Below are 12,169 nucleotides of genomic sequence, written 5' to 3' on the forward strand. Positions count from 1 at the left end.
CCAGTGATTCAAAGGCTGCAAAATCCTGGTCACTCACAGAAATTTTAAAATCAGTTAGTTGCAATACAATCAATCACCTTTATTCCGGGTTAGAACAAGGCCGTGCACACTGCAGACAGAAGAGCACAAGATAGGGGCAATCTCACAGCAATATAAGGAGTGGGTGGGCAGATTAGTCTTTTTAGATTATTTTGCCTTACAGAGAAACTACTAGACTCTGCTGAAAAGAACCCTGTCTCTCTTCTCCCATTTCTTCCATAAGAAAGGCTCCTTATTCTCTCTCTCACTCTAATGTAACATATCCCAAATGGAAGGACAGTTCATGCTCATTCCCCCGACCCAATTCTACAAGTATCTCTCTCTTCTTAAGGGAGAAGCCAGACAGGGAAAGGGAGACTTGGGAAGGTCCTTTAAGGCAAAACTGTGGAATCCTAGAGGTGTGTGTGTTAAGGCAGGTGTCTGCAGCAGTGGCCAGAGTGGCAGGGCATGCTAGGCTGGGCTAGGAGTTAAGAGTACTGTCTAACCAGTCTGGCTTCTTCCTTCTTCCAGCAGCCAGCCCTCCCCTCCCATTAAAGTTTTACTCCCACATCCTAAAAGCTCCTAACTTGAACTTTCTCTAAATAGTCTCTGAGATTGCATGTGAATTTAATGTTTTTTGAAAAAGCTTTCTTTTTTGTTTGGACTATGTAGCAATTTGATTCTGCCACTCCCTTCACTGTGGCATTCCCCTCCCACCCCCGCTCTGGCCTAGACAATAAGTTAATGCTAGACACCACAAAAAAGGGCAAACATGGCAGTGCAGTTTTAATATACATATATGTAGAATATATATGTACACACAGTTAGCACGGTCAGGGTGGGGAAGGGGCATCTTGGGGTAGGCAGGAGGCTGGGGTCACTCACTGTACTGTAGTGATGTGGCTAGGAGGTGTTCACAAGCCCAGGGGGCTAGGATATCTAGTAAAGAAGGGTTTCCTAAGTCCCTTCCTGAATTGAATTGGGCTGGGGATCGGTGCAAAGGAAAACACTGTAGTTAACTTCTTTCTGGCTTGGGATGTTCTTCACCAAGGAGAGAGGGAAGGTTGCCTACAATAACCAAGTTGGGACCCTATAGATGGTGGGATCAGGATTCGTGTTAAAACCTAAGGGTCTCATTCTTCAACCTCCCTAGGTTTAGAGTGCAACAGTCTGAGTAGGAACAACTGAGTGGAAGAGGGGGCTCCCCTCTCTCTGCCCTCATCCCCATCTCAGGCTCAGTGGTACATGTTCCCACCACAGTCTCTCCAGAGTACAGGTGGGTGGGGGCATCTAATGCTGGCTGCTCCATGGGGTTTGATCTTAGGGACCAGGAAAGGATCCCTGGCTCATACCTATGCTAGGCCCAAGAGAGGCAAAAAGGGACCTGCTGGTACTCAGGAAACAGCTAGTCCAGCACAGGAGTCCAAACATGGAACTCTGGCTTTTCTTTGCCCCTTCCAGGTGGGGGTTGAGTGGTCTCTTTGCCTTCCCTCCCCACTGCTTTTCCCTGGATCCACCTACCTCTCCCATACCTTACCCCTATTGTCAGCTCCTCAGTGTAGGAAAATGCAGGTCCTTTCTGCTTCCACACTTTAAAGATATGGGGGGAGAGTGGAGGAAAGGGAAGTAGGAGGAATGTGCTGATTTCTATTTGCATAGAAATAGCCCCCACCTCCTCCTAAAGTGGAGAAACTCAGCCCCCTCCTCTAGCCCCTGACCCCCATCCCCTTAGGAAGAGGAACTAGATGAGCTAGACATATAGACAAACAGCCAGAGCGTGCGCACACGCACACACACGCGCACAGTAAGGGGGTTAGGACCAGGTTAGTAAGTGGGTAGATGGTGGGTTGCCCTTGCCCCCTCCCCTGGAGGATGGGGGAAGGGAGTGGTCTGATGAAGGTCCAACCTTCCTCTTCTTCCTCCCCCTTGCTCAGGCCTTCTTCGGTGGGGGAGCCAATTTGATGATCTCTTCCTCAGAGGGCTGCCGGATAATGTCTGGGGGCAAAAAGGGATGTGTCCAGGGACAGCAGTGTGAGAGATGCCAGGCAGGCCCATTGGGCATCTGCCTCCACTCTCCCAAAACTCAAGTACTCCAAGGATAGTCAACGGGATGAGGCAGAGGTGCTACTAGTTAAAGGAGTGGCCGCTTACCTTTGTACTTCTTGGCACTGGGGATACGGGTTAGCTTGGTGTCCAGCTCATCCTCCTCAGAGATCTTCAGCACACGGGTTCTGTAGTCAACCACCATAGTGAGTAGGTCAGGACGGCGGGAGATCTCAAAGATGTGCTCAATGTAGGAGAGGTTGTCTGGAGGAAGGCAGGAGATAGGGTCAGAGCTAGGCTGTAGAGGTCAGCTTCCCCTACTCCACCAGACTAGTGACCTGGAACCAAAGCTGAGTTGCTGACATTGGTTATGGGAGGGTACAACACTTGAGGAAGAGGGGCTACTAATCCAGGAGAAGAAAGCTAAGGCACCCAAATAACAATACAGAGGACTGTTCGCAGGAAGGGCAGATAGTTGGTCAGTGAAGTTTCTAGATTGTGGTTAGAATGAGGGGTTTAGCTTAGATACTAGCTCCCATATGTTGTGGGGAGGGGACAAAAGAAAAATCAACTTGACTTCCAGATACCCCACCCCCACCCCCACCCCCATCCTTTTCCACTTTCCATCCAAGTAAGTATCAGAATTTGCTGACAGCACATGTAGGACCAGCAGGGTGGAATCTCTAGGCAACCCAGGAGATATGCTGGGCCTGGTGAGAAAGGTTATTCTAAATGAGAGAAGGTATGGACACCACCAGAAGGATGATGTCCATGGCTTGGCCAATTCCAGGAGAATATAGATGCCCTTAGACCTTCTTCCTTGGCTCCTCCCCTCTGACTGTTGCCATGGTCTAACTGTAACACATCCTCCTTTATGCTTTCTCCCTGCCAGCCACACAGCAGTCAGAATAGTATATCTGAAGGGCCCTGAGTTCACTCACCTCACCTATCCAATACCTAGGCTCTCTACAACACAGTCTTACCTTACCTTCCCAGCCATTTCTAAACACCCTACATCCTAGTCAAGCCAGGCAGGACTGCTTGCATTTCCAAACACACTAGATACTCTGTGACAGTGTTCCTCTGCCTGGCCTTCCCTCCTTTGGATCTTGCCTCAGAAATCCCACTCACCTTTCAGGGCCATCTTAAACACCAATTCTTCCCCAAAGCCTCCAGCTGTGTGGGATTACTCTAATCCATAGATCCCACTCCCCAAGCGGTAGTCTCTCAAAGCGGATAAGAAAATGATAGAACTTGTAGTTTTAAATTTTACCAGTTTTTAAAAAGTGCTTAACAAAGCACTTTTATTTTTTTAAAATTATTACTATTTACCAGATTAGATTACACTTCGAGTTCTCCCCTCATTCAGGTATTCTTCCATTTTTATTGTCTAGAATTCTTCCCAATTTTTGCCACTTAAAATTTTACTATTTTTAGATTGTTTTTATGTTCTGTTGTATATGTGATAATAGCACAGGAGTATCTGAATAACGTTTTTTACTGATGAGGGGCACAATGAAAAATGTCTAAGGCCCCCATACTCTTAGAGCACCTTTCTTCTGCCTTGCTAGAGAGGGGTACACATTGTGGACGTAAAAGCTTTGAGCTCATCTCTATTTGCTGAATGAACTGAGCCTGAATGACTGATGACAGGACCCCTGTGCTCCCCTCCCCCACCTTTGTCCAGCTTGTTGTGGCTCTCCAGGAAGCTAAACCAGGCACTGCCAGTAGTGATCTCCTCACTCTTTTCGCTGGGGATGTCTTCCTTGCAGGCCGACTTGAGCTGTTCTAGATCTTCAAGGGTGATGTTGTTGGTCAGGTCTTGCAGGAGGGTCCCGTACTCAGCCATGACTGGGGTTGGGAGGTGACAAAGGGACAGGAGTTGAGCTTAAGATATGGAGTCTAGTTTACTCACTGGTACTACCCTTCTACTCCCCACTCTGCCCTACCAGGCATGTGCCTGGAACATGGAGGCTGGAGGTGGCTAGGGCTGGAGGGAGAAAAGGAAGACCTAGGGGAGGCGGTCAGGGTAGACGGGAAGCTAGGAGCCAGGCTGGAGCCTAGAGTGACAAGTCATACCTCCTTCCCCCCACCATCTTTTTCTTCTGTTTTCCCCCTCTAACAGTAACCCTGGCAACAGTTCCCCTGACTGAGGAGGCGGTTACCATAGCAACCTGCTCCCGACTTTCTCACCCGCTCTCTCCAAGTCCCCCAGCCCCCCGCCAGAATCGCCCCACCCACTTCCAACCCCTCCCCATGTCAGGGAAAAAAAACTCCAAAACAACCAGGGCGAGGCTTGCTGTGGCAGTGAGAAGCTGAGAAGGAGCTGGAGGGTTTGGTAGGAGCTCATGTGTTCTAGCTTCCCCATTCTGCCTCAGAGGCAAAGGGGTCCCTCACTTCAACTCCCCACCACCCCACTAATGACTCATTTTGGATGGATGCCTAGTTGCTTGGTCTGATGGTTCCTTGGCCCTTCCATGCTAGCCTTGTATTCAGTCATTAGGGTTTGAGGTGGGGGAGGCAATGGACCACCCCCACCTTTGTGGAGCCCATTTTCTCCCTTGATGGTTACCAGGCCCCCACTCAGCTCTCTCTCCTACCCTTTGTGCTGTGCCTGCAACCCCCCGTGCCCAAGAATACCAAGCGACTGGCTCTGGCCCCCTGCCCAGTTCCCAGGCTGGCTGGATGGTGGGGGGAGGGGACTTTAGATGCGGCTTTGGGAGAATGGCAAAAGGGGACTGCCCTCCCTTCTCCTATCAACATCCTACTGGCACTACCTTCAGCTTGGTCTGATGAGATCAGCAAGGCCAGATCTCACCTAGGCCTTCACCCCATCCCTCTTTCGTGATCCTTAGGTGAGAAGTAGAGAACATTCAAGGCCTTCCTTCCACTAAGATAAGAACTGTGGCTAAGACAGAAGAAAGAAGGTCAGACGTTTGAATGAACTTTCTGGATTTGATAAAATGTGACACTAGTGGTGAGCTCAAAAATGGAACTTATTTCCACAATGAGTATCTATTTCCTTTTAGTCAGAAAAGTAAAGCATGTTTTAAAAAGTAAATTGTATCATAAACACTGTATGCGACTAGACCAAGGAGTGGGCAAGCAGCAAGATGACCTTGTCCCTGACTGAGGCTGCTCACAAATCACCCCAGCATTAGGCTGGGAATGTGGCAGATCAAAGGGGCTTGGTTGACACACATTTTCCTTCCTTCTCGCTCTACTGCAGGGGAACTGAGATTGGCATGGTGGTCACAAAATAAGAGATGCAGACCCAGAAGTCCCCATTCCCAGCCCCCTACTTGGACCAGAATAAACAAGCCTCCCTTGGTGGCAGGCACCGTGACACAGGCAGACAATGAGCCAGACAGCAGGGCTACCATGACCCCCGCAAGAAACAGGCAGTCATAGGCATGCTCAGTTGCACACCCAGGTGCAACCAGACAGAAGGGCCCAGCAGTGGCCCTGCCAGGCCGGGCCAGGAACAATGCTCTCTGACTGTCAGCACCAGGAACTGTCTCTGCCTTGAAATCTAGGTCACAGCAGCAAGCTCTGGAGCCCAACCCCCCTCACTTCACTGATAATCCAAGGACAGAAGGAGGGGGATACGGGGTGAGAGGGATGATGGGGAGGGGACTAGAGATGGAGATAAGAATGGGTGGGGGGGCATGAGTACAACTGTAAGGGAAAGCGCAGCAGGAGACAAGAAGACCCTGCCCCAATGAAGGAAACTCTGGGGCCAAGCCTTCATCTGGAAAAGGGGGCAGGATTGGGGGTTATACTTGCCTGCTTTCATACGGAAGGAGAGTTTGTAAATATTACAGATCCTGCGGGAGGAAAGAGTGCATCTGTGTGTGTGTGCGTGTGTGTGTGTGTGTGTGTGTGTGTGTGTGTGTCGGGAGGAGTTCAGATTTAGGGCTTTGAATCTAAAACAGATCTACAGAGGAGGTAGGCGGGAAGAGATTAATGTGTGTAACACACTCACCCACAAAGACTTGGGGGCAATGGGTAGGAGCTTTCTAAGAGAGTGAAAGATACAAGGAGGCCCCTAAGAGAGATGGGGGTAGGAATGTTAAGGTGGCAGAGGAGAAATGTGTGTGTGCTCGGATCTTATGGATGCTAATCCCCAGGTTGTGGACACAGCTCTGGAGGAGGCAGTGGCTGGGTATCTGTGGGTGTGTTTGGATGTTCTGGTAATGGAGGTGTATGTGCCAGCACTGGATATATGGCTGTGGGTGCACTGGCTGTGAGTATCTGTCGTGTGTTTATATGTGTCTAAACCAGCCAAGAGCATGTGTAAGAAGGCATATAACCACAGGCTCACATCCAGAGGGGTGAGGGGAGCCTACAGAATGGAGGAAGAGAGCGGGAGTTGGGAGACAGAAAGAGACTAAGGCTGCAAATGAGGCATGGGGGGCGAGGGGGAGGAGAGCATACAGTCCACAACTATAGAAGGCTGTAGCCTCAGCTCATCTGTTACTATAGCAACCTCAGTTCTGGGTGCCCCCACGCCCCAGTCGTTAGGACGACACCACTAGATGGGAGGGGTGTGGGGAATGGTGAGTAAGAAGGGACAGAAAGGATAGGAATAAGGCCCCCTGAGGGTACAATGAAAGGCAGCCCCGTTGCCTCCCTTCTTGGAGAGATCCATTTGCCTAGGCCTTAGTATGGCAGAAGCAGCAAAGGGAGTGTTGTTTAGGGGAACTGCTCTCAATTCTCACTGATCAACTGTTGTACCTGGGCTGGTCTGGCCTGGCCATGGTGGGGCTTGGCAGAGCTTGTTTCCTTCATCCTCCATGTCACTTTCCTCACCAGAGATTCAGATTTCCTTAGGGCCCGTGGAGAAATCTGCTGTCTGGGCTCTGAAAAATCCTCCTGATCGCTGGAGCAGTGCAGAGAGCTGCTCAGGGATCACCACGCAGTCTGGGCGGAGGCCATTCTTGGGACAGGATACCAGGGCAGGAATCAGGAACCGGAGCCCTGGCTGCCAGGAAATCAGTCCTCTTCCCTCCCAGCTTTCTGTGCTAGGCTCACCGCTTCCTCACACCTTCCTTCCTTCCTGCCTCCCTCTCCTTCCAAACTGGCCCTGGACACAGCTCCGACAAAGGTCAAACCAACTGAAGATGCTGGGGAAGAGGGGCAGGAGGTAAGGACCATTATATACTGACCTTGTAGGTGGGACAGGTGGAAGCTCCATGGGCACTGGGGTAAGAGGAGCCAGGCCCTGGGAGTGCTTTGAGAAGCCTGGCAATTGGGATAACCACCTGTGGAGGTGGCAGCACCAAAAGAATTTCTGTGCATTTTGACATTAAGTCGTGGTAGATTATCCCTTCTCTCTAACGTTTGGTTCCAAATCCTCTGTAAGTTCGAGAAGGAAGCCTGAAGATTAAGAGTTGCTGCCCGTCCCTCTTCCACATCTGTTGCAGCTGCCTAAGCCTGAGGGGAGGGGCCATCCCACACAGCTGCAAGGACCTAGAGGTCCCTGTATTGGGCAGGAGGGGACTCTCAGGCACTCAAGTCTGTCAGTCTTCTGCCTGAAGTTGCAAGTAATCACGGAGAGGCAGAGGGGTTGGAAGGGAGAGAGTAGGGTTCCAGCTTTCCTATTTTAAATTATATCTGGGCCCCAAATTCAAGCAGTCCTGTAGTTTATTTCCTTTAATATCATTCTCAATTGATTTCTTCTTTAAGCTTTTTATCCAGCTTTGCAGGGGAGGAGGGGGTTGTCTTTATTCCTGTAACAAGGAAATTGAGGGTTCTGAGGCTCCAGGGTCAGCCTGGAAGTGACGAGAGGCAGGACATCTGGACCCCAAAATGTTCACTTCAGTCCAAGAAGCAAAATGGATTATCTTTGGGCGTGGGGACAAGGATTAGCCTTCAGCCCTTGGTCTAGAGAAGAGCCAGACCCAAGATGGGGCATTAGGAGATAGCTGGCACTGGATCAGGCAGAGCAGAGGAGGGCTGGCTGACAGCAAGGAGGGGAATCAGGCCTAGGACTCTCCCCAGCCCATCTCTGTCTCCACTCTTCTGGTGTGGCACTCCCTGCTTCTATTTCCGTCTCTCTCCATCTCTCACTCTTTTGTCATCCATTTCCTTTCTACTTCATCTTTCAGGCTCTCTTTTCCTCCTTTCTATAGGCTTTCACCCCTTCTAGCATTTCCTACTCACCTATCCAACTTAGTGGTAGCCATGAATACTTAGGACTCCTGAGATCTGTGCTTCAGTGTCCCCATCTGAAAACTCAGAGCTGCAATTAGGAAGGGGTGAGCATCCCTGCTACAAAAGACAGAGTAAGTTTGGTGGGAGTGGCTCGGAGATTCAGTGGTTGGCTGCCTACCAGCTGGTGAAGATATCCATCATGACATTGTGCGTGAGGATCTGTGTGACAGAGTGAGGTGCTCTGTGATTCTGTGACCCTCTTCATGCATGATAATACATCCACACATGATGGGCACGGAATTGAGGAAGTAGGCAACCAGGGAAGCCTGCAGCCTAGGGCATCACTGGCAATTTCCCCAATGGAGTATTTAACCACAAAGGGAAGAGCAATTAAAGCTAATCGCTCTGACAGCCTGGGGCCCAGACACACATACCGCTTTCCCTAACTCCCAGTGGTCTCCCCCAACCTTCATCCTCCCTAATTTGTTTAGTGCACTCTCAAACACTCTTCGCACTTCTCTGACCATCTCTTTCTCTCACTTCCTTCCTCTCCCTTGTTCCCTGACTATCTGGACCTCTCTGGAGATGTCTGTCTGCTTCTCACACACATTCCTCTCATTCTCTCTCTGACTTGGGTTCCATTCTTGGCTGACTCATACCCATTCTTTTTCCTCTCCGTTTCTTCCACCCCCTCCTCCTCCATCCCTTGGCCACTCTTACCCAGAAACTAGCCACTCCCAGCACCCTAAGCCCTAACTGGACCCAGGAAGAGAGGCCACCAGAAGCCCCTACCCTCATTAGTCTGCAAAATCCTGTCTCCTTGTTTTAGAGGAATGAGACCAAGATTTTCTCCCATCTTTCCCCAGTTTTAAAGAGGAACAATCTGAAGCCATGGGGCTGGGGAAAGCTGCCAGAAAATCAGGATGGATTTGGGGACAGTGGCCCTTTCTGTCCACTCAGCTGTCCTGTCGGACTGATGACTTGGAGCCCGCAGTTCAGAAGACTCCTCATGGGATGCCCCACCCCACAGAGTGGGGGTGTGGTGGGCGGCCGGATGCGTAGTGCAGGGACGTTTGTGATTTGGAGTGTGCTAGACTATGTGTATAAGTCACATGGGTGTGTGTCACTGTGTGTGCTGGCGTGCCTTATAGGTTTGCGTGTTTCCCTGTCAGTTTTGACACGGATTATATGAAATTAATAAGGGTTTTTACGTTACATACATCACTTCTCTACACCCCCAGCTCCTTCCCTCTGGACAAGCTTTCCGCTAAGCCCACCTCTTCCCCAGGTGCAGTGGGCAGGGGGTGAGGGCACATGGTACCAGCCGCCCGCGGAACCGAGACAGGGCTGGGCCGGGAGACCGCCAGCGGAGGCGAGTCCGAAGCCTGAGCAGGGAGGGAGGGGCGGGCACTGGCCTGGCCGAGCCGGCTGGGCGGGAAGCAGGCTGCATCCTAATCCACAGGCCCCGGTCCGACTCCCAAACTGCCGTTCAGCGTAGAATGGGCTGGCCGGAGCCACGCCGCCTCCAGCACACGCTCGGCGCTCGGGACGCACCGACCGAGGGACGGACCTCGTGGGGCCTGACACAAAGTGGACTCGTCCGGGGTCCCCACACTCCCCGTCTGGCCCCCGGTGTCCCAGATCGCTGCCCCTCCAAGCCTAGATCCCCAAATCTGCCCCTTCCCCGCGACAAGTCTCCTCTCCGCCCCTCTCACCGCCTCTGGAGCTGAGCGCTCAGGGCGCGGGCACTCCTGAGTCCCCGGTTCCTAAGCAGCGTCCGGAACCTCCTCCTCGGCTCCCGCCGCCGCCGCCGCCGCCGCTTCTGCCGCCGCCGCCGCCTCTTCCGCCCGCGGAGCCGGAGCCCGAGCCCAGTGCCGCTCACTCCACCCGGCTGGCCGGTGATGTCAGAGCCGGGGAGGGGCGGGGGGCGGGGAATGGCGGGAGGAGGGGGAGGGATGGAAAGGCAGGAGGGGGCGGGGGACCGAGGGGCTGGGGTTCTGGAAGACTCCTAGGGTGGGGTACAGAATTGGGCCGAGGGCTGGAGCGGAGACGGTCTCTTCCCCCTGAACTGCGAAACAATTCTCATATTTAATTCTTACCCAGTAGGGCACCCTCCTCGCCTTTTGACCTTTGGATGACCACGGTGCCTAGGACCCCCGGGAGGCACAGAGTAGGTTTGGTTTAGGGGTTTGAAAAGCCTTTGGAGGCTGGATTCTCTTAGCTGCTGGCTTTAATATTTGTAAAAACTTCTTGCCTTGCCTTAAGGCTCAGGGGCGCAGTGGTAAATGACTGATCAGACTTATCCACATTGGGAGTGAGGGGTTGGGACCACATGGGGACTTGAGGAGCCCTGGATCTTCTCTTTCCAGGATGATGCCTGCAGGCCCTCTTGCGTTCCTCTCACCTTTCCCAAACATACCCCACTCCTGCCTTCCCCCTACCATGATGTAATTTTATTTTCTGGGGAGAAAAAGAGCAGCAGTGAGCTCAGCATGCAAATATAGACAACTTGCAAAGCCACACTTAGCTCCGTCTCCTAGCTCTGCCCCTCTGCCCAGGCCCGATGTGGCAGCTCTCACTTCCCCTCTACCCCAGGGACTTTCCTCCCCCAGATTCTCAGCCAGACTGAAAAGAGAAAAGGAAGAATTGGAGAAGCATCTGTTTTCACCCCCATCTCTATAGCCTAAGGGGTCTTGCCTCGGCTCTGGGCAGGGTTTGGCCCTGGAAAGAAGTCTGACCCTGGGTAGGTCCTTCCCGCCAGGAACTCCAGCAGGCCCAAGTTGGGGGATTCCCCTCAGTGTTTGTGCCACTTCCAGGATCACCCCATCTCGCCTCAGTTCCTACCTGGCAGAGACTCCCCCAGAAACCTCAAATGAGCCCCTCCTTTCTTGGGTCTACACCATTCCTAGAAGAGGCCCAAGTTCCTGCTGCTCTGGGTTTCATAGCACTTCTCTGCTGTTTCCTCTCCCCAGCATTCCCTGTCACACCCTAATCATTTGCCTTTGTATATCTCATGTTTGCTCTGTGTTGTAGGGACAAAACCTATTTCCTTGACCCATCTTTGAGACTCATGTAGCTTCTAAGTGAAAGGCTCAGGTCTGGAGGCAACAAGACACAGGGACCTTGGGCTGCGTGCTAGTTCCACCCATTCCTTGGGCAAGTTATGCCTGAAAGCCTTAGTGTCTTCACTGGTCAGATCAGGGTGCCAATGTCTATTTCTGAGGGTTCTTCTGAGATTCAGAAATAGTAAGTCTCTAGGGACTGACACAGATGCGTGATTACAAAATAAGAGCTATTATTTAGACCAGGGCCTTCCACTGACCTATGCTAGACAGTAAGCTCCACAATATTATTGTAATACTAGCTTGGTGCCCATACTACTTATTAAACATTTATTAAATAGCTACAAGTTGGAATGAATACATAGTTTCTGCTTTCTACACCCCTGCCACATTCTCTAGGAACACTTCCTGGACTTGTCTGTGGAGAGTGAAAATATATCTAATCTCAGGTCTCATCTTTCCATACTTAGAAATCCTCTAAGTCTCTCAACAACAACTTTACACCTGATCCATGAAAAATATAATGTTGGCTTGGCGTGGTGGCTCACGCCTGTAATCCCAGCACTTTGGGAGGCTGAGGCAGGTGGATCACCTGAGGTCAGGAGTTCAAGACTAGCCTGACCAACATGGCGAAACCCCGTCTCTACTAAAAATACAAGAAAGTTAGCTGAGTGTGGTGGTGGGCACCTGTAGTCCCAGTTACCTGGGAGGCTGAGATAGGAGAATCTCTTGAACCCGGGAGTTGGAGGTTGCAGTGAGCCGAGATCTCACCACTGCACTCCAGCCTGGCGACAGTGTGAGATTCCATCTCAAAAAAAAAAAAAATACATATATATATGTATATATATAATGTTTATTATTTATGGGCATAATATCAAAAATATATATAA

General features: G+C 51.3%; 1 protein-coding gene across 1 annotated transcript; it reads right to left on the reverse strand.

The window, feature by feature from the left end:
* Positions 1 to 54: 54 nt before the first annotated feature.
* On the reverse strand, positions 55 to 10,108 carry PEA15 (proliferation and apoptosis adaptor protein 15). Its single transcript, XM_032153999.2, has 4 exons — positions 9,933 to 10,108; positions 3,739 to 3,912; positions 2,170 to 2,325; positions 55 to 2,013 (listed from the first exon to the last, which is right to left on the reverse strand). Exons 2-4 carry the CDS (start codon positions 3,908 to 3,910, stop codon positions 1,949 to 1,951), a joined length of 393 nt encoding a protein of 130 aa, XP_032009890.1. The 5' UTR covers positions 3,911 to 3,912; positions 9,933 to 10,108; the 3' UTR covers positions 55 to 1,948.
* Positions 10,109 to 12,169: the final 2,061 nt, after the last annotated feature.

This window comes from Hylobates moloch, unplaced genomic scaffold, assembly GCF_009828535.3.
Source record: "Hylobates moloch isolate HMO894 unplaced genomic scaffold, HMol_V3 SCAFFOLD_5, whole genome shotgun sequence".
NCBI lineage: Eukaryota > Metazoa > Chordata > Mammalia > Primates > Hylobatidae > Hylobates > Hylobates moloch.

What these genes read in the sequence shown, in the direction of transcription:
- PEA15 (XM_032153999.2), bottom strand. Translation starts at nt 3,910, where the DNA reads ATGGCTGAGTACGGGACCCTCCTGCAAGACCTGACCAACAACATCACC. An exon ending in CCACAACAAGCTGGACAAAG is followed by an intron (nt 2,326 to 3,738) that starts GTGGGGGAGGGG and finishes GCCTTCCTCCAG; the next exon opens with ACAACCTCTCCTACATTGAG. An exon ending in CAGTGCCAAGAAGTACAAAG is followed by an intron (nt 2,014 to 2,169) that starts GTAAGCGGCCAC and finishes TTTTGCCCCCAG; the next exon opens with ACATTATCCGGCAGCCCTCT.